Here is a 22,222-nt window from a genome sequence, read left to right as displayed (position 1 = left end):
TTGGTGACAGCATTTCTGTTGAGAGATAGTGAAATACACTCCTGGAAATAGAAAAAAGAACAGATTGACACCGGTGTGTCAGACCCACCATACTTGCTCCGGACACTGCGAGAGGGCTGTACAAGCAATGATCACACGCACGGCACAGCGGACACACCAGGAACCGCGGTGTTGGCCGTCGAATGGTGCTAGCTGCGCAGCATTTGTGCACCGCCGCCGTCAGTGTCAGCCAGTTTGCCGTGGCATACGGAGCTCCATCGCAGTCTTTAACACTGGTAGCATGCCGCGACAGCGTGGACGTGAACCGTATGTGCAGTTGACGGACTTTGAGCGAGGGCGTGTAGTGGGCATGCGGGAGGCCGGGTGGACGTACCGCCGAATTGCTCAACACGTGGGGTGTGAGGTCTCCACAGTACATCGATGTTGTCGCCAGTGGTCGGCGGAAGGTGCACGTGCCCGTCGACCTGGGACCGGACCGCAGCGACGCACGGATGCACGCCAAGACCGTAGGATCCTACGCAGTGCCGTAGGGGACCGCACCGCCACTTCCCAGCAAATTAGGGACACTGTTGCTCCTGGGGTATCGGCGAGGACCATTCGCAACCGTCTCCATGAAGCTGGGCTACGGTCCCGCACACCGTTAGGCCGTCTTCCGCTCACGCCCCAACATCGTGCAGCCCGCCTCCAGTGGTGTCGCGACAGGCGTGAATGGAGGGACGAATGGAGACGTGTCGTCTTCAGCGATGAGAGTCGCTTCTGCCTTGGTGCCAATGATGGTCGTATGCGTGTTTGGCGCCGTGCAGGTGAGCGCCACAATCAGGACTGCATACGACCGAGGCACACAGGGCCAACACCCGGCATCATGGTGTGGGGAGCGATCTCCTACACTGGCCGTACACCACTGGTGATCGTCGAGGGGACACTGAATAGTGCACGGTACATCCAAACCGTCATCGAACCCATCGTTCTACCATTCCTAGACCGGCAAGGGAACTTGCTGTTCCAACAGGACAATGCACGTCCGCATGTATCCCGTGCCACCCAACGTGCTCTAGAAGGTGTAAGTCAACTACCCTGGCCAGCAAGATCTCCGGATCTGCCCCCCATTGAGCATGTTTGGGACTGGATGAAGCGTCGTCTCACGCGGTCTGCACGTCCAGCACGAACGCTGGTCCAACTGAGGCGCCAGGTGGAAATGGCATGGCAAGCCGTTCCACAGGACTACATCCAGCATCTCTACGATCGTCTCCATGTGAGAATAGCAGCCTGCATTGCTGCGAAAGATGGATATACACTGTACTGGTGCCGACATTGTGCATGCTCTGTTGCCTGTGTCTATGTGCCTGTGGTTCTGTCAGTGTGATCATGTGATGTATCTGACCCCAGGAATGTGTCAATAAAGTTTCCCCTTCCTGGGACAATGAATTCACGGTGTTCTTATTTCAATTTCCAGGAGTGTACATACAAAAAATCATATTTTCTGCAATTCTATAATTAGTATCTACAGAAGTATCCAATTTCCAAAGCTACATTAGTTTCTTAGAAAATAACCCCCCCCCCCCTCCACACACACACACACACACACACACACACACACACACACACACACAGCATACTTCAGTGACCATTTTTAACCAACTTCTGTGAGAAATTAAGATTAATAGTGACAAACCACACAATTTGGAGACTAATACTTCTCTTCAGGCTCACTGAATCTAATTTTGGAAGAAATATCTACTCACTGTTCAGTTCAACTTACGTTGCGCACTTCATGTAATAAATCAAGGAAAGGAAAAGAAAAGAAAATGTTTTACACATATTAAAGAATATGGAAAGAGGAAAATAATGTAGAACTCTAACATAAATAACAAATGAGAACTGCATTTCACAAACCTGTAGCAAGTAGTGAAACACTATCACTTGTTGTGATTAGTACAACTTCAATTTTGCGGACCTTTCACTCAGAGAATCTAAACAGTGTGTTAGAGTAGTCGTGTAGTGCAGCAGTCATTACCTGACAAAATTTTTCTAATTAACCATGAGGGAAAGCAAACTGAAGACAGTGAGTCAATGAAATAAATCACGTCACTGAAGAGACAGGAATTAATCATTACAAGGATGATGATTGTCAAAGTTCACCAACAACCTAAACACATATTTGGGTTTGGTGGAAATAACAGAAAGGCACTAGCAATCCACATAAAACATGAACTGAGAACATTTAGTTCAAATTCAACAAATGTGTGACAACTGGGGTACAAACATGTCATAAATCACACTCTAGATAAATACATATCAAGTAAAGTAATAAAAGATAGTAAAGACACAACCTGACTCATTATACCACTCTGAGAATGTTCGAACAAAAGAGGATGTAGAAAAACTGATAGAGGAAACTCAATGGCAGCTCATGAATCTGCAAGAGCAATGCAGGAAGCCTACAATAATTTTCACAACCAAATGCTACAATATGGCTACCAGATAGCCCCAGGAAATTTTCAGTATATGTTCTGTCAATTCCATCTCTTTTGCATCATTCGGATGTTGAAGCTGACGACTACAGACAAATGACCAAAATATTAAATTTCACATTAAAAATGCATTCACTCATGAGAATACTAATACAGTGCCAATGTTTTGGTGTTGTCCAAAGAGTGCGGTTGAAAGTTACAGTTGGTACCACAAAACAGCACTACAATCTACAGAAAGTCACTGTCAAAGCTGTTTCACAGAGGAAGACTGCACTGCAGTTCCTTCTCTAAATCCTCGCACAAACGAAAAAATGACTGACATCGAAATAAGTGTCCAAGGAATAGAAAAGCAACTGGAATCACTCAACAGAGGAAAGTCCACTGGACCTGACAGGATACCAATTTGATTCTACACAGAGTACGTGAAAGAACTTGCCCCCCTTCTAACAGCCGTGTACCGCAAGTCTCTAGAGGAACGGAAGTTTCCAAATGATTGGAAAAGAGCACAGGTAGTCCCAGTCTTCAAGAAGGGTCGTTGAGCCGCAAAACTATAGATCTATATCTCTGACGTCGATCTGTTGTAGAATTTTAGAACAAGTTTTTTGCTCGAGTATCATGTCGTTTTTGGAAACCCAGAATCCACTATGTAGGAATCAACATGGATTCCGGAAACAGCGATCGTGTGAGACCCAACTCGCTTTATTTGTTCATGAGACCCAGAAAATATTAGATACAGGCTCCCAGGTAGATGCTATTTTTCTTGACTTCCAGAAGGCGTTCGATACAGTTCCGCACTGTCGCCTGATAAACAAAGTAAGAGCCTACGGAATATCAGACCAGCTGTGTGGCTGGATTGAAGAGTTTTTAGCAAACAGAACACAGCATGTTGTTATCAATGGAGAGACGTCTACAGACATTAAAGTAACCTCTGGCGTGCCACAGGGGAGTGTTATGGGATCGTTGCTTTTCACAATATATATAAATGACCTAGTAGATAGTGTCTGAAGTTCCATGCGGCTTTTTGCGGATGATGCTTTAGTATACAGAGAAGTTGCAGCATTAGAAAATTGTAGCGAAATGCAGGAAGATCTGCAGCGGATAGGCACTTGGTGCAGGGAGTGGCAACTGACCCTTAACATAGACAAATGTAATGTATGGGGAATACATAGAAAGAAGGATCCTTTATTGTATGATTATATGATAGCGGAACAAACACTGGTAGCAGTTACTTCTGTAAAATATCTGGGAGTACGCGTGCGGAACGATTTGAAGTGGAATGATCATATAAAATTAATTGTTGGTAAGGCGGGTGCCAGGTTGAGATTCATTGGGAGAGTCCTTAGAAAATGTAGTCCATTAACAAAGGAGGTGGCTTACAAAACACTCATTCGACCTATACTTGAGTATTGCTCATCAGTGTGGGATCTGTACCAGATCGGGTTGACGGAGGAGATAGAGAAGATCCAAAGAAGAGCGGCACGTTTCGTCACAGGGTTATTTGGTAACCGTGATAGCGTTACGGAGATGTTTAACAAACTCAAGAGGCAGACTCTGCAAGAGAGGCGCTCTGCATCGCGGTGTAGCTTGCTCGCCAGGTTTCGAGAGGGTGCGTTTCTGGATGAGGTATCGAATATATTGCTTCTCCCTACTTATACCTCCCAAGGAGATCACGAATGTAAAATTAGAGAGATTAGAGCACGCACGGAGGCTTTCAGACAGTTCTTCTTCCCGCGAACCATACATGACTGGAACAGGAAAGGGAGGTAATGACAGTGGCACGTAAAGTACCCTCCGCCACACATCGTTGGGTGGCTTGCGGAGTATAAATGTAGATGTAGATGTCAGATGCAGCAATGAATGAGAGATGTCAGCATAGACACACCCTCAAAAGGTATCCATACTCCACTGCTGTTGGAAGCTTGTTTATGTCACGAGAGCAGTGCTGCCCACCTCACTCTGTAATCATTGCCTACGACAAAGGACGCATTGTTAAGTCGTCATTATCAGATTCTTTTCGATGCAGTTAAGCCTTTGTCTTAGCTGTGGTGCATCTTCTTACAGGACTGGAGCTGTGCTCTTCAATAGGATTGGTCCTTCTGATAGGCCCACTGCTTTTGCCTCAAGAACTCTCAACAAAAAGCAGTGTGCAATTATAGTCAACTAGAAAAAGACATGCTTGCCAGTATCTATGATGTTAGCATCTGGCTTCAACATAACAAAACTATTGGTCAGAGCTGTGTTTTGAAGTTTACAGTCAATTGTACATTGAGAGGTGACTATCACTGTGTACTGGACGAAGCAATAACAGTTAAAGCGTACAGCAACAGTACCAAATGCATGGTGACATTCCTGAGGACAAGGATTGTTTCCAAGTAAAGTAATTTAAACTGTTCAGATTTTAATAAAGCCAACAGCCTTGCCGCAGACGTAACACTGGTTCCCGTCAGACCACAAATTAAGTGCTGTCAGGCTTGTCTAGCACTTGGATGAGTCACTGTTGGGTCTGCCGAGTGCTGCTGGCAAGTGGTGTGCACTCAGCCCTTGTGAGGCCAATTGAGGAGCTACGTGATAGAAAACTAGCAGTACCAGTCACGAAAACTGGCAACAGCTGGTAGAGCGATGTGCTGACCCCAGGCCTCTCTCTATCTGTATCTTTACCCAGTGACGCCTAAGGGCTGAGGATGACATGGTGGCCAGTTGGTACCATTGAGCCTTTATGGCCTGTTCAGATGGTGTTTGTTTTTGTTTTTAAATTTTAATAAAATGGTTCAATATTCTGTGTGAGTTGTAGTACCTGTTCAACCACCTCCAGACATAAATCTAGGTTTGCTATGACAAACTACAGTGGCAACAATGATGGTTGCTTTTGTACTCCATTGCGTTATACCATCCACCACATATCTCACATGGTGACAATACAGTTCCCATACTTGTCACGAGTACTTAGTATATTGTTAGAAATGGCAGCAGTAATATTTGTATATTTTTGTGTATCCTATAGAGAGTTTAACCTCTGTTCAATAAATGAAGTTGTTCAGTTTCAGGCGCAGCAGACAGAACAACTGCTGCCCAGTGTACAACAGATTACAGCCTTACTGTTGCAACAAGCAGCTCCACAACCAGCTGCTACTCCCAGGTTTCATCAGCTTAACACTAACCAAAGAGGACTGGTCAGAATACTGCAACTAAATCTATGCACACTTCACAGCATGCAGCATTAAGCGTATGGTGCACATTGCATTTTTTTTTTTTTTTTTTTTTTTTAACAGATGGAACTGATGTGTACAGACTGTGTACAAAATTGTTCCCTGGCTCTAGTCCAGATGATGTTGATTATGAGGAACTCATTTGCAAAATCTGCAAGCACTACGAGGCACTGATTCATGTTTCTGGACCAAGATTAAAATTTTTTAGTCTTAAGAACCACCCAGAACAATATTTGAAACAGTGGATTGCTGAACTCAAACGGCTAAGAGGACATTGCAGGTTTGAGTGTTCTTGCAGATACATACAATAAATTTCCTTTTGTAGTCCCCATGACACCCACCAATATAGAATCGGCTTTGTCTTGTATTTTTTGTCTCAAAGGTCTCCATGAGGTCCTTGTCTTGGACAACATACCACAATTCACATAATTGCTGTACCCTGTTGCACCTTCTGCAGCCGCCATGGAAACAGTTCTTTCCAAGGGGTCAGTCACAGTTTCAGCCACAGGATAGAGTTTTCATTAAATTTTTCAGAAGGAAGCAGTATTGGGAGCATGGGATCATCACACAAGTTTTGGGTCATTCATTTTATGTTGTTCAAGGTTTCCCTGTGCTCCTTCAGGATCACCAGAACCAGTCGCAGCACTCTAATATCAGCGATCCTGCTGCAGAATTTTCGCCCACAGACCCAGCTTGCTGCTGGGGGGAGCAACAGCAGTCATCTCTGTGTTGTCTAGAGCAGTGTTGGTGGAGATTGACATCGCACCACCATTGCCACCGCCACCATCATTGGCATTGCCAACATCAGCACTGGTCCTGCAGCCTGAGCCAATCTGCACAGAGGTGCCATGCCACCAGACAACAGTCAAGACACCCCTAGTGTTTCACCTGTTGTCTGCTCACCACAGCATCTATGCCCCTGGATGCGGGGATGCACTCTGTGGCTGATTTTTCTGCTCGTGTTCCTGGGCACTCGCAAGGTAGATACCAAGGTGTGGACAGGGAACAGCCTCCCTCCTCATCTACGTCCTCATTCCTCATTCAGGCCACTCACCAGTCATCATTACATGACCCAACACTACACGAGGATGGTATGGAGTTTTTTCTTGGGGGGGGGGGGGGGGGTTGTCAAAAAAGTGAGGTCCTACACTACCGTTGGTACCTCAAAACGGCATCACAAGCTGACGATAGTCACTACCACCAGACACAGCAATGAACAAGAGATGTTAGCACGGACATGCTCAATAGTTCCCATGTTCCACTGCTACTGGGAGCTTGCTTACATCAGAGCACAGCGCCACTCACCCCATTCTGTAATAACTGCCTACAATGGTGGCATGGTCTTAGCTCATATCTGGCTGTGTTCTAACAGAACTAGTAGTCAGAACTGTGTATCAACATTTATAGTCAATTGTACATCTAGAGGTGACTAGAATTCTCTATTGTATCAAGTGATAATAGTTATAGTGTTCAGTGACAGTCACGACGACATAGTGGACATGAATTGTTTCTAAGTTAAGTATTTTAAATTGTTAAAATTTTATTAAAGTGATATAATATTTTGTGTGCATTGTAGTAGCCCTCAACCTCATCAAGAAGTAAATCTAGGCTTGCTACACAACACTAAAAATGTTAGACTGCCACACACACTGCCAAATAAAGGATAGTCAAAAGCAAATAAAATGAATCAAAATGAGCAAGACACAAAGTCCTGCAGGAGCTCCTATTACATTTTATAATCAATATGCAACCACAATTATAGAAACAAACTTGGTTACAGTATTATGAAAAGCAAAGAGGAAGTAGATGAAGGTGAGGTGGGAAACATGATACAGTGAGCAGAATTTGACAAAGCATCGAAGACCTACACTGAAAGAAGACCCCTGGAGTAGATGACATTTCTACAGCATTAATGAGATACGTAGGACACTATAACATTACAAAACTACATCAACCTATATGTGACATGTACGAGACAACTGAAATAACATAATATTTCAAGAAAAATGTAATAATTCAAATTCCAAAGAAAGGAAGTGCTAATAATTACCAAATCATCAGTTATGTAAGTTATGGTGACAAAGTACTTACACACTTTATTTGCAGAAGACTGGAATGACTGTCAGAATGACTGACAGAACCCAACCTCAAAGAAGATCAGTTCGGTTTCCAGAGAAAAGTAGAAACTTGAGGTAATAGTGACCATATGACTAATATTAGATGACAGATTGGGGGAAAAAAGTTTATAGTGTTTGTAGATTCAGAGAAACTTTTTGACAATATCAACTGTAATATACTCTTTGAAATCCTAAAGGTATCAAGTTATCTACAACTTGCTGGAATATATTCTTTGAGATCCTAAAGGTAATATGGACCAAACACATGAAGCAAAAGGTTATCTACAACTTCCTGAGAAAATAAACAGCAATTATAAGAGTTGAAACACATGAAAGGAATCAGCAGTTCAGAAGGGAGTGAGGCATGGTTGTAGTCTATATCCAGGGAAGCATACACAGATAGGCCAAGCTTGGGTGGCTTGCGGAGTATAAATGTAGATGTAGATGTAAGAAGATGCTTGCTATAAGCAGGAAATCCAGATTTGAGTCACAGGCTGGTACAAATTTTCATGCCACTATTCTACATTTACATCTACATAGATACTGCACAAGCCACCATATGGTGCGTGGTGGAGGGTACCCTGTACCAGTACTATTCATTTCCTTTACTGTTCCACTCGCAAATAGAGTGAGGCAAAAATGATTGTTTATATGCCTCCACATGAGACCTAATTTCTCGTATCCTATATTCGTGGTCCTTACACACAACGTATGTTGGTGGCAGCAGAATAGTTCGGCAGTCGGCTTCAAATGCTGGTTCTCTCTCAACAGTGTTTCTTGAAAAGAACATCGCCTTTCCCCCAGGGATTCCCATCTGAGTTCCTGAAATGTTTCTGTAACACTTACATGTTGTCAAACCTACCAGTAACATATCTAGCAGCCTGTCTCTGAATTGCTTCAATGTCTTCCTTCAATCCAACCTGGTACAGGTCCGAAACACTCAAGTAGTACTCAAGAATAGGTCACACCAGCAATCCTATATGCGGTCCCCCTTACAGGTGAAACACTCTTTCCTAAAATTCTCCCAGTAAACAAGGTCGACCATTTGCCTTCCCTACCACAGTCCTCACATGCTTTTTCCATCTCATATCGCTTTGCAGTGTTATGTCCAGATATTTAAACGAACTGCCTATGTCACACAGGACACTAGAAATACTGTACCCAAACATTACAGGTTTGGTCTTCCTACTCATCTGCATTAACTTATATCTTTCAACATTTAGCGCTAGCTGTCATTCATCACACCAATGGAAATTTTGTCTCAGTCATTTAGTATCTTCCTACAGTCACTCAACTTCAACACCTCATTGTATACCACGGCATCATCTACAAACAACCACAGATTGCTGCTCATCCTGCCCACCAAATCATTTATGTATATAGAGAACAGCAGCAGTCCTATCACACTTTCCTGGGGCATACCTGACGATACCCTTGTCTCTGGTGAACACTCACCATCAAGGACTGGGTTCTATTATTTAAGAAGTCTTCAAGCCACTCACATATCTGTGAACTTATTCCATATTCTTGTACCTTCATTAACAGGGTGCAATGGGACATTGTGTCAAATGCTTTCCAGAAATCTACAAATGTGGAGTCTACCTGTTGCCCTTCATCCACAGTTCACAGTATATCATGTGAGAAAAGGGCAAGCTGGGTTTCGCATGTGCAATCCTTTCTAATACCATGATGATTAATGGACATACGCTTCACAGTCTCAAGAAAGTTTATTATATTTGAACTGACAATATATTCAGGGATTCTGCAGAAAAAAGAAGTTAGGGATATTGGTCTGTAACTTTGTGGGCACCTTCTTTTACTCTTCTTATATACTGGAATCACACATACTTCTTTCCCAGTTACTTGGGACTCAGTGGTGGGTGATATATTCACGATAAATGCAAGCCAGGTAAGGGGCCAATGCCGTAGAGTACTCCTTGTAAAATCAAACTAGGATTCCATCTGGACCTGATGCTTTATTTGCTTTCAAATCTTTTAGTTGTTTCTCTATTCCAGGGATGCTTATTATTATGTTGTTCATACGAGAGTCTATCCAATGGTCAAATGATGGCATGTTTGTATGGTTCTCATGTGTTAATGATGTTTTGAATGTGAAATTTAAAACTTCAGCTTTTATTTTGCTATCTTCAACTGCCACACCAGACTGCCAGTGATTTTATGTAAGACCAGAATTTTCTCAGGTTCTCGGCCAGATCTTTTGCTAAGGTGTGACAGTGGTAGTTGCTGTATGCTTCATGCATGTATCTTTTCACAGATGTACAAATCTCTATAATACTTCGTTTGTCATCATTTGAACCAAGAGTGCAACAGCCTCTGCTTCCTGGACATCATCCAATTTTTATTATTAAACCGTGGTGGGACTTTTCCACCCTTTATCCACTTCCTAGGAACATAACTCTCCAGACCATGCTTTACGATCTGCTTAAACTTTGCCCATGTCTACATCCATCTTACTGGAACTAAGTGATGCCAATTCACTGTCTAAGTAAGATGCTAATAACTGCTTATCTGCTCTATCTGGCAGAAACATTCTCCTTACCAAATAACCTAAATTGGAACAATGACATAGATAATGTTGTGGGTAGAACAAACCGAAGACTGTGATTCATTGGCAGAACACTTAGAAGGTGCAACAGGTCTACTAAAAGATACTGCTTACACCATGCTTGTCCGCCCTATCCTGGAGTATTGCTGTGCAGTGTGGGATCTGCATCAGGTGGGATGACAGGCGACATCGAAAAAGTTCAAAGAAGGGCAGCTTGTTTTGTATTATCGCGAAACAGGAGAAATAGTGCCTCAGATATGATATGAGAACTGGAGTAGGAATCATTAAAACAAAGGCGTTTTTTGTTATGACGGGACCTTCTCATGAAATTTCAGTCACCTGTTTTCGCTCTCATTGCGAAAACATTCTTTTTGCACCCACCTACAAGGGGAGAAATGATCATCATGGTAAAATAAGATAAATCAGGGCTCACACAGAAAAATTTCAGTACTTGTTTTTTCCATACGCCATTCAAGAGTGCAACAGTAGAGAGACAGCTTGAAGGTGGTTCATTGAACCCTCTGCCAGGGACTTTCTTGTGAATAGCAGAGTAATCATATAGATGTATATAGATGAAGGTGTAGACTTTGTCAAAAAGATCTGGCCTATTTGTAGTTACAAGGTCTAAGATATTTCCATTGTGTGTGGGCTGCTGAGTTAGCTGCTCAAGACAGTTTTTAGAAAAGTGTTCAAAAGTATTTCACAGGGCTGTCCGTCTGTACCCCCAGCAATGACTCCATAGACATCCCAGTCTATACTCGGTAGGTTAAAGTCACCTTGAACTAGTATTGCACGATTTGGGAATTGGAAATTTGTGGTAAGGTCTTATGGGACCACACTGCTGAGGTCATCGGTCCCTAAGCCTACACACTACTTAATCTAACTTTAACTTACACTATGGACAACATACACACACCCATGCCCAAGGGAGGACTCAAACCTCCAATGTGGGGAGCCACACGGACCATGACAAGACGCCTCAGACTGCGCGGCTACCCCGCGCAGCATGATCTGGTTATTTACGCACTACTGACTAGACTTCCTTTGAATGACTCTAGAACTGTTACAGCAGAATCAGGTGACCAGTAAAAACATCCAACAATTATCTTCGTTTTACTTACAACTGTTATACTTGACCAGATAACTTCACTGTCATGGCTCTTTGGTGTGAGATCACGAGTGCTGGAGTGCTGTTGAAACTGCTCATCAATATTTTATAAAGTTTTAATTTTCAGTTACTTATTTTAAAGCTTATTTGTGTAAATATTTGCTGTAAAAGTAACTTATTAGTGGATTTTCATTAATCTCAGTCTTTCTTCTTGTGTTATTGACACGAGTGGTCTGTTATTCACGAGTGTGCTTACGTCGTTCATCCAAGCCTCATGCCTTAGTAGTGTGTTTACATTTTGAGCCGTGTAGTTTGCAGCTGTAGCGGTTATAAAGCTAAGTACTGACAAAGTTATTTGTGCACTGTTATACAGTTACTAAATTTAGTAGTTTTCAGTGGTGTTCATACTGAAACTTCCTGGCAGATTAAAACTGTGTGCCCAACCGAGACTCGAACTCGGGACCTTTGCCTTTTGCGGGCAAGTGCTCTACCATCTGAGCTACCGAAGCACGACTCATGCCCGGTACTCACAGCTTTACTTCTGCGAAGAGCTTCTGTAAAGTTTGGAAGGTAGGAGACGAGATACTGGCAGAAGTAAAGCTGTGAGTACCGGGCGTGAGTCGTGCTTCGGTAGCTCAGATGGTAGAGCACTTGCTCGCGAAAGGCAAAGGTCCAGAGTTCGAGTCTCGGTTGGGCACACAGTTTTAATCTGCCAGGAAGTTTCATATCAGCGCACACTCCGCTGCAGAGTGAAAATCTCATTCTGGTATTTCATACTGTTTGTGATGAAATAATTATTTAATAAACTTTTGGAATCATCCACCGCAGTGTTTTTTAGAGTTTTCTGTGTGTTGAAGTCATTTAGTAAACTTAGTGATTTAGTTTTCAGCTGACATTTCTTATTGTTTCTAGTGAAATATTTCAGTAAAAATTTTAATTCAGTGTTTTAACTTCATTGAGTGTTCCAGTGGCCACTTGAATTTCTAGTTTTAGCTAATAATTTGGTTTTAGCTCTGTCGGAGGTTTGTGAATAGTGGGTTATGGTGTGGGAGTTGTTCAAAGTATTTTCATTGGGGGGAATGCAGTGGGGAAGCCAGTGGGCATTCTAATGAAATCCTCTCCTGGGAATGCAGAATGTGTAGTAGAAATAAGTTGATAGAGGAGCAGAGGTGTAAGATCTGTGTCCTTCAGGTGCAGTTACAATGAACAAAGAAGGAACTAGATAGGTTGAGGAGGGTGAGGGGTGTTGGGGAATGGGAACTGGCAGTTGGCAAGAAGGCAGCTAGGAGGAGGAGGTATTCAGACAGTTATACTTTGCGTATATGCAATAGATTTGGCCAACTGTCAGAGTTGAGTGCAGAGGAGATTCTTGTAGCTGTACATGTAGGTAACATGCAGCAGTCCTCAGCAGTTAGGAGGCCTAGGTCAGTTGCAAAGTCTAACAGAAAGAAGAAGGTTCCGCTGCTAGGTAGTTCGCACAGTAGAGGTGGGGGCCAGCAGTTGCAGGAAACATTGCAGAGTGAGTACCAGGTCACCAGCATTGTGAAGGCTAGTGCAGGGTTGGCTCAGGTGACTGACAGCTTAGGGGAGTTATGTATGAATTTTACAAAGGAGAATCAGGTAGTGATAGTGGGTGGAGCAGGGAACAGTCTTGATGGGGATGGGGAATATGATGTAGGTGGTAACCAGGCAAAGATAGCTACTCAAACTGGTGGCACTAATGTGCATTTCGTGCAACTCTTTCAGCGTCATGATCGGCCTCATCTTAACGCGGCTGTTAGACGCGTTAACATGGGGCTGGAGAGGGTGGTAATGGCAGAGGGCATGGGTCACATTTCAGTGGTGCCAGTTGGGTCCATCAGTAAATCAGGTTTCACTAGGCATGGCCTGCACCTCATTAGGTATGTGAAGGGGAGGCTGTCAAAGCTTACATGTGACAATAGTGGTGGGATCACTCATGGAAAAATTCCTGTAGTAGTTGGTGTTAGAGCTGCATCCTTTTTAGATTGAAGTCAGCTGATAGGTATACTTGCTTAAAGGAAGTCCCTCTAACTAAGGGCTAACCTTCAGAGGATGTCATGTATCCAAGTAGAGAAGAAATTAGCATATTTCATCAAAATATAAGACCTATTAGAGATAAAGTTTGTGAACTGTTTATAAATGTTGACTCTCAAATTATTGGTGTATCAGAGCACCACCTACATAATTTGACAATTCAGAGGCTACCTTTCCCAAGATACAGATTAGCTGGCTGTTTTTCAAGGAGTTCCTTGCGGGGTGGGGGAGTGGCTATGTACATAAAAAACAGTATTCCATTTTAGTTCATAGACGTATCATGACACTGCACTGAATAGATATTTGGATGTTGTGCAGGGGCAGTTGAATTTAGTGAAACTAAACTTCTAATTGTCGTTGTTTATAAGTCCCATAACTCTGATTTCAGAGCATTTCTGCTCAAGCTAGAGAGGGTTCTTGATTCACTTTGTAGGAAGCAGCAGAAATTAGTTACATGTGGTGACTTCAATATAAATTTTATATATGATGGGGGGGGGGGGGGGGGGGGGGAAAGCATGTTGGTAGATCTCCTAAATTCATATGATCTGATGCAGATAGTGTTTTTTCCAACTGCGGTGAAGGGGAACAGTAGCACAGCCATAGACAATATTTTTATTCATTCTTCATTGCTAGATGAGCATTCTGTTAGTAAAAGGGTGAATGGCCTTTCAGACCATGATGCACAAATTATAACACTAAAAGGCTTTTGTACTCAAACAAATGTCACATTTAATTATAAACTATGTAGGAAAGTTAATCCAACAGCAATAAAGAGATTTTTAAACCTTGTCAAGTAACAAGAGTGACAGGATGTTTATAGTGCCGATAACATAGATGATAAATATAATAGTATGAAAGGTTTCACGGTCATCCCGGAAGGTTTACCAGAAGATATAAATATAATACTTTCCTTAACACATTTCTCATGCTCTTTGAGAGTTGCTTTCCATTAGAACATTCTAAACAGCGTACTAGCAGTAATAGGCAGCCCAGGTAGCTGACTAGTGGGATAAGGATATCACGTAGAACAAAGCGGGAATTATATAAAAATGTTAGAAGTAGTCACAATCATGCTACAGTAGCCCATTACAAACAGTATTGTAAGGTGCCCAGAAATGTTACTAGGAAGACAAAAGAGCAGGTGGTATGCAAATAGAATAGCTAATTCACAGGATAAAATTAAAACTATATGGTAGTTGTGAAGGAAGTGTCTGGTCAGCAACAGAAGGTCAATGATATAAAGTCAGTTCGTAGTACAAATATTTCTGTTACTGATAAATCAGACATATGTACAGTATTTAACAATCATTGTCTCAGCATTGCTGCTGAATTAAATACAAATTTAGTTTCTACAGGGAATCATATAACTTTCTTGGCAAATGTCTTTCCGAGACTGACGTCTGAAATACTCCTCTCTGATATAGACAAGGGGTAGATTGAGTCAATAATTAAATCATTGAAGACTAAGGGCTCTCTTGGAGATGATGGAGTGCCTAGCAGAATATTAAAGTACTGTGCTGCACATGTTAGCCCTCTATTTAGCCATATTTGTAATTTTTCCTTTAAGAATGGGCAGTTTCCTGAATTATTAAAATACTCAGTAGTAAAGCCACTTTAGAAAAAGGGAGAAAGGGATAATGTAGGCAATTTTAGACCTATTTCTATGCCATTAGTCTTTGCTAAAATTATTGAAAAGGCTGTGTATGTAAAGATAATTGATCATTTTATATCACATGATTTGCTATCAAATGTACAGTTCGGCTTTAGAAGTCGTTTAACAACTGATAATGCTATATTCTCTTTTCTCTGTGAGGTACTGAATGGGTTAAACAACATGTTTTGAATGCTAGGCATATTTTTTGATGTAACTAAGGCATTTGATTGTGTTGATCACAAAATATAGCTCCATTAGTTGGATCATTACGGAATACGGGTAGTAGCTCACAATTTGTTCACCTCTTACTTTAGCAACAGACAGCAAAAGGTCATTATTCACAATGTTGTGAATGGCTGTGATGAGGGGTCTTAGTGGGGTATGGTCAAGTGGGAGGTGCCCGAGGGATCAGTTTTGGGGCCACTCCTGTTCCTTATTTATACAAATGACCTGCACTCTAGTATTACTGGTAACTCTAAAATATTTCTGCTTGCTGATACCACTAGCTTGGTAGTAAAGGACATTGTGTGCAACACTGGCTCAGTTTCAAATAGTGCAGTTCATGACCTAAGTTCATGGCTTGTATAAAATAAACTGATGCTAAATCACAGTAAGACTCAGTTTTCACAGTTTCTAACCCACAATTCAACAAAACCTGATGTTTTAATTTCACAGAATGGGCATATGATTAGTGAAACTGAACAGTTCAGATTTCTAGGAGTTCAGATGGATAGTAAACTAAAAGGATGTTTTTGGCTCAGAAATGGGCAGTTTGCGCAATAAGTAGTGTAAATTCATGAACCTCTTGTCAAACCCTGTCCACGAGTCCGGGTATTTTCACAATGGCCTCTCAATATATATTTTCTTTACTGTCATTTCTTGTTTACAGTATCAGCTTATTTCCAAGAATAAGCAGCTTTCACTCAGTTAATACTTGGTGGAAATCAAACTTGCATTTGAATTGAACTTCCTTAACTCTTGTGCAGAAAGGTGTGCAGTATACTGCTGCATCCATTTGCAATAAGCTACTGCTGAAATTCAAACATCTTTGCAGTAAACCACACATGTTCAAATTGAAACTGAAGAGCACTTGCCCGCGAAAGGCAAAGGTCCCGAGTTCGAGTCTCGGTCGGGCACACAGTTTTAATCTGCCAGGAAGTTTCATATCAGCGCACACTCCGCTGCAGAGTGAATATCTTATTCTGAAACTGAAGAGTTTCCTCATGGGTCACTCCTCCTATTCTGTCGAGGAAGTCCTTGAAAAATTAAGCTGATTCTTGTTTTATTGTTGATTGTGTTACTTAAACTTGTGGATAGACTTTTTTTGGGTTCATAAACATTTTATTTTTATCTGTTATTACTTTTATGTTGTAATTTCATGTACTGACATATTCCATGACCTTGGAGATTTGCTCCTCAATTTAATCCTACGGAACTTGATGTGTAAATAAAATAAAAATAAAACCTCAACTTCGACCTCATTAGGGATAATATTTTTGTCAACTGCAATGAACATTCCCCTTACAATGGGTAGTACATCTATACCTAATACAACTGATCTCAAGGAATTCACATTCAGTGAAATAATTTCAAATCATTTCATACAGTTGTGGATTGTCAAAAGTGTCTGTTCTTTCAGACATGCATGTGAGTACCCCTATCCCATGTTCTTCAGTCTGTATGTTAAGTAAAACAGGGGAAAGAAGGAGAAATTTGAAAAATGCATGAAGGCAGGGTAAGTAATAAAAACTGTGAGGTTTGCCAATAATATGTCAGGGATAGGAAAGGGTGAACTGAACACAATGATTAGTGCCTTGAAAAGAGGTTATAAGATGAATACCAACCAAAGTCAAGTAAGAGAAGGGGAATGCAGTTAAACTAAATCAGTCAATGTGGATGCGAAATGAGACCTAAAAGTAGTAGATGAGCTTTGCTACAAGAGCAACAAAATAATTGACAATGTCCAAAGTTGAGAGGACACAAAAAGCTCACCAGCAATAATGGCAGTGTGCTGTTGAAGCAGAGAAGTTTGTTAAAACTGTATATAAATTTAAGTGTTAGAAAGTCTTCCATGAAAGTAAGTATCTGAAGTGTAGCCATACATGGAAGTAAAACATGGTCAATAAACAGCTCAGACAAGAAGTGACTACAAACACTTGAAACATGGTGCTACGAAAATTTGATGGGCAGGTTGGATAACTAATGAAGAGTTACCAAATCGAACTGGGGAGAAAATAAATTTAGGGCACAACTTGACTAAAACAAGGGAGAAGTTGATGGACACATCCTGAGATATCAAAGAGTCCTTAGTTTGATAATCCACATCTATGCTGCACAAGCAACCTTAAGGTGTGTGCCAGTGGTTAATTTGTGTACCACTAACTATCTCTTGATATTTCTCTTGTTATTCTTCTTGGTCCTTTGGCTCAGAGCCTAAACTGATGCATCTCCCTTGGTATCCTGTCACACGTCATTCACTTTACACAACTGTTACACTTAGGCCTTACTGAGTCTATCTGCTACTGTAAAGGTACTTCCTTAACCATCTTACTGATCTCTTCACTCCCCCACTCCCCCCCCTCCCCCCCTCCCCCCCCTCCCCCCCCTCCCCCCTCCCCCTCCCCCTCTCCCTCTCCCTCTCTCTCTCTCTCTCTCTCTCTCCCTCTCCCTCTCCCTCTCCCTCTCCCTCCAGCCTTCCCCCTCCCCCTAGCATTTATCCCATCATACGGAGTCCATTGTTTTTCAAGATTTGTCACATTTATGTTATTTTACCTTTGTGGTATCTGTTTAGATGAGTGTATAAAACTGCCTAAAAGCCACACACGGGCTGACAGGCTATCAGACTAACAAACATTAATCTGCCGTAAAGATTCAGTTTGGATCGGGCTCCCCTCTCCGTTCCACACACTACCATGCTGCACTTCAAGCTATGAGTAGCTCTGTTACTCCCACTCTGTGCCTGTGAAATTTCATTTATATACTTGTATCTTGTTTAAATAGCTTTTCTTTATTGCCCAAGTTTCAGAAGCATTTATCAGGATAGACACGTAGTAGGATCAAGCATCTTTATCCCACATCAACCACTTGACACTTCTTAGAAATGCTGCTGCTTTCATCTCTGTCTCACCAATTTATCATTTCTTCCACTTGTTTCCACTGTGCTTCCATGATATTTTAAGATGTCATTATATTTCAGTTGTTCCCCTTCCAATATGAGTTCTGCAGTAGTCCTCTCCCTCTTCCTGGTCATTATTGCTTCATCTTCCTTATTCCCCCAAACCTCCTCTCTATGTCACCCTGTTTATTATGTCATCCACAACAAATGCAAAAAGTAAGGATCAAAGTGCACTTCCTTATTTTAAACCCCTTCTCTGCTTTTCCCAGTCTTTTAACTCATTTTATACTTAACCATAACTTGTATTTCAGTTATATATTTCTGTCAATTGTAGATTTTTGCATGCCCTTGTTCTTCAGACCTTCCCAAGCCTTATTATGGCACACTGCCTTACACCTTCTCAAGATCCAGAAAGAGCATCAGCAAATCTTGCCCATAATCATAATGTCTCTCTTTAAGCTGTCTTAAGGCAGATATAAGGTCTATTACTGACCTCCCTGGCCTGAAGTCACAGAATTACAGACCAATACATCAAACACCATCTGTTGCTAGAATCTGAAAGATGCTCTGTATTTCAATGCATGAAGTTCCCTGGAGGAAAAGAAGGTACTGTCCAGGGATCTCCAGGGATCAGTATGGATTTTACATTGACTCATTATTTACATTCTACCAGGACTTTGAGGTAGTAGAATGTCATCTCATGTTACATATGTAACTGTGATGCTCTTTTCACTGCAGTTTTTTTCCCCCCACTTGGATTTCTGAGGATTGAAATAATTCCAAGATGCATCATGCATACTTTGTGATCAATAAAGTCATTCCTCCCTGCTGTATGACTTTATGACTTTTTATGCAACCTAGCAAGATTAACTACATATTCACACATATTTAGAGCAAAAGTATTCGAAGAAGACTGCTTAACAATTATGCTGTATGTCATAACCAAAATTTATATTCCAGAGTCTTTTAATTTACAAAAGAGCACAGAAATATAACTTACCTTCTGCAACATTTCACATGGTGATCTCCATGTAATTCTCTCAAGTTTGAGAAATCCTACAGAGAACCATAGAGCAAGCATTTCTTTCAGTGTGATGTTCAGCTGTTGGAGTGATGGGAGCAAAGGATTCCCCACTTCGGTCTCAGAAATAAGTGACTGTAATACATAACACAATGGACATCAGAAGTTTTGTATTACAGTAGCTAAACTAAAAGTCTTTAAAATTAGCACATGTAAAACTGAACACTTGAAACAGTTATGATTAACCATGGAATGTTGTTGAATAATATATATACCACAATGAAAGAAGCAAGGAAAAGTACAGAAATATACACACAGGGCATATAACAATAATGGGAGTCTGAAAAAAACAGAAGCTAAAAACTGTTTCCATTAGAAAAACACTATTCAAATTTTGTACTTTAAAACCCTGCTCAGTAACTCATTTTTCACAGTTATCTTTCTTGTCGGACAGCACAAATGATACCTTTGTCCACTGTTACTGAAGACCTTGGCCCTCAAAATTCTCACAAACACACTCACACCATCAAGAAGGGATTGTATGAAAAGAGTGAAAACTTTAAAATAGCCAACTGCAAAAACTTTTAAACCAGCTTAGATTTGCTAGTACAAATGACAGAGGCTCTAAAAGAGAATTACCCATGCTTCCTTAGAGATATGAAGTATACCTCATGCATCCCAAGGGGAGATGTAAGTTAACAGTGCATCACAGATTTGTCTCAGGATGCCAGCAGTCTTTTGGCTATCTATGGGAGAGGTGTCTTTAATGAAGACAGAATATGGACTGGAGAACAGTTCATGTGTGTAACAACATAGGGAAAAAAAGGCTACTTAAGAAACAAAGTATTACAATAAATAGTCAAAACACATGGAAAATAATAAGGAATTTGAGTGGAGACAATATAATGCTCCATATAATCAAATGCAACAACACACAACATAATATATCAGGTGCTGGTGGATGGTGACGCCTCGAGAAAGAAAGACAGTAAAAAAGGAAAACAAAATCAGCAGGCATTGGGAGGGAGTTCACCTTTCTTGCATAAAAAACTTGAAAAAATCTTAAATAAATAAAAAAATGGGAAAGCTACAGCACTGTATGACATCCAAATGGAACAAATTAAGAACACTGGATTTTCAAGGTGATACTGGATCCTTCAACTATTTAATGGCTACAGTGGTGGTTGCAGAGTTTGAAAGTTTTAGAGGAAAGAAAAATAGTGCTGAAACAAAGAAAGGATCCATCTAACTAAAATACGTTATTCTTCTATCTCACACCTGAGCCATCTTTATAAAATATTTGAGACAACTTTGTTAAACAGACTGATACCTATTAGACATCCCTTTCTAAACACAAACAACCAATTTTCACAACAGGTAAATCACACACAGGAAAGGTGCTAAAGCTGATACAGCATATTAAAGAGAGTGACAGGTGTTGTTTTTATGGACCTTTTGGTACACACAGTTAACCATCATAGCTTATATGTGGAATTATATGACTTCAACACAGGATACCATCTGTTAAGAATCATAAGAATTCTGCTGAGAAACAGAAGGTTCTTAGTTTGAGTCCATACCAAGTGAAGTGAAGCTATAAAAAAACTGGCTGCCACAAGGAACTCATGCACATGCACACAAATTACCAATTAAATGATGCAAGATCCTTTGTATATGCTGATATGGTTGGCAGCCCAAGAAAAATATTTCAAGAAGGTTGAGATGAAACTAACTGCTTTGGAAAGAATGACATTTCTGTCAAGCAGGTGATGACAGTGATGCAATGTTTTGAGAGTAATTTAGTTATTCTTAACAAAACTGTTTTTTTTATGAAGGAGTAAATATGAATGTGCTGGGTAACTAAATTATTCTCATAAGTAACAGCAGTCTCTACTTGCTATTAGAAACTTCATCTGAAGCACAAACCATCCAATACTCTATTGCAAGCTTCCAATTTTCAAAACAGAGAAGCTCAAAGGAAACAATGTCATATGGAAAGGAACTGCACTGCAGTACCACAAAGTTGCCATAGATCTGGAAGAGACCTTTTCTTCATGACACAATCAGTAAATACCAAACAAAAGGTTACAAAACTCATCAATTTTCTCTGGAAACATGTCAACCTGAAGCAGGGAAGTATATGACCAACCCTGTATGCAAATGTTTTTGTGCTTTGCTAATCAGCAGGAGGATATGCATGCAAAAAAAGGACAGGAAACCTGCTAAAATATAACTGGGTGCTTAAAAACATAAGTGGTAGACAAACTGTATTAAGTCTCTGGAACAGCACCAACATTTCAGTGATAATACAATACAATTGATGGGTAGGGGTCAACTATCTGCATCTGGGTGGGTGACATTCACTGCACAGTCACTAGCCACACCAAAACAGAAATTACTACCAAAGAGTCCTTCATAAACTATATCATCAGTTGCATGTAAGAATGATGAATAGGCAGCATTAAAGAGAGAAAACTTATCTGAGAAGTTAGCTCTTGGTTCACAACATAAGTGAGCCACATGGAAAGCCCTGAATTGGCTTTGTACTGGAGTGCAAGGGACTAGAGAAGAGCTCTCTATGGAGACTATGCCATGACACATACAATGTTCAAGGCTGCCATTTGTATTTATAATACTCTACTATACATAGGCAACAGACAGCAGTTACAGTTAGAAGACAGGTTCTTTATTACAGTTCTCAAACAGTAATGTACAAAGGGTTGCAAGATCATACATCAACATGATTGCATAGACACCACTTATTTTCAGTATTCTTCTTCACTTTCTCTATTCTGATTTACCTCTATATATTACTCCTTCTTCTACTTTGACAACTTATTTTGAGCGGAAAAAAAAAAAATAGGGTCGCAGGTCCCTCAAGCACATGCCAAAGTCATTGCACAACATGC

The 22,222-nt window shown here is 41.0% G+C and overlaps 1 protein-coding gene across 3 annotated transcripts in view; it reads right to left on the bottom strand.

Annotated features, from left to right (window-relative positions):
• Positions 1-22,222, bottom strand: part of LOC124722992 (malonyl-CoA decarboxylase, mitochondrial-like) — a 100,464-nt gene that overhangs the window by 53,874 nt on the left and 24,368 nt on the right. For all 3 annotated transcript variants that reach the window (XM_047248162.1, XM_047248163.1, XM_047248161.1), the window contains one exon: positions 19,293-19,448. In XM_047248162.1, coding sequence (XP_047104118.1) covers positions 19,293-19,448 — 156 coding nt within the window. The remainder of the gene's footprint in view (positions 1-19,292; positions 19,449-22,222) is intronic.

The sequence above is a fragment of the Schistocerca piceifrons genome, chromosome X, assembly GCF_021461385.2.
Source record: "Schistocerca piceifrons isolate TAMUIC-IGC-003096 chromosome X, iqSchPice1.1, whole genome shotgun sequence".
NCBI classification, from domain to species: Eukaryota; Metazoa; Arthropoda; class Insecta; order Orthoptera; family Acrididae; genus Schistocerca; species Schistocerca piceifrons.
This window is presented reverse-complemented; position numbering and strand designations above follow the sequence as displayed.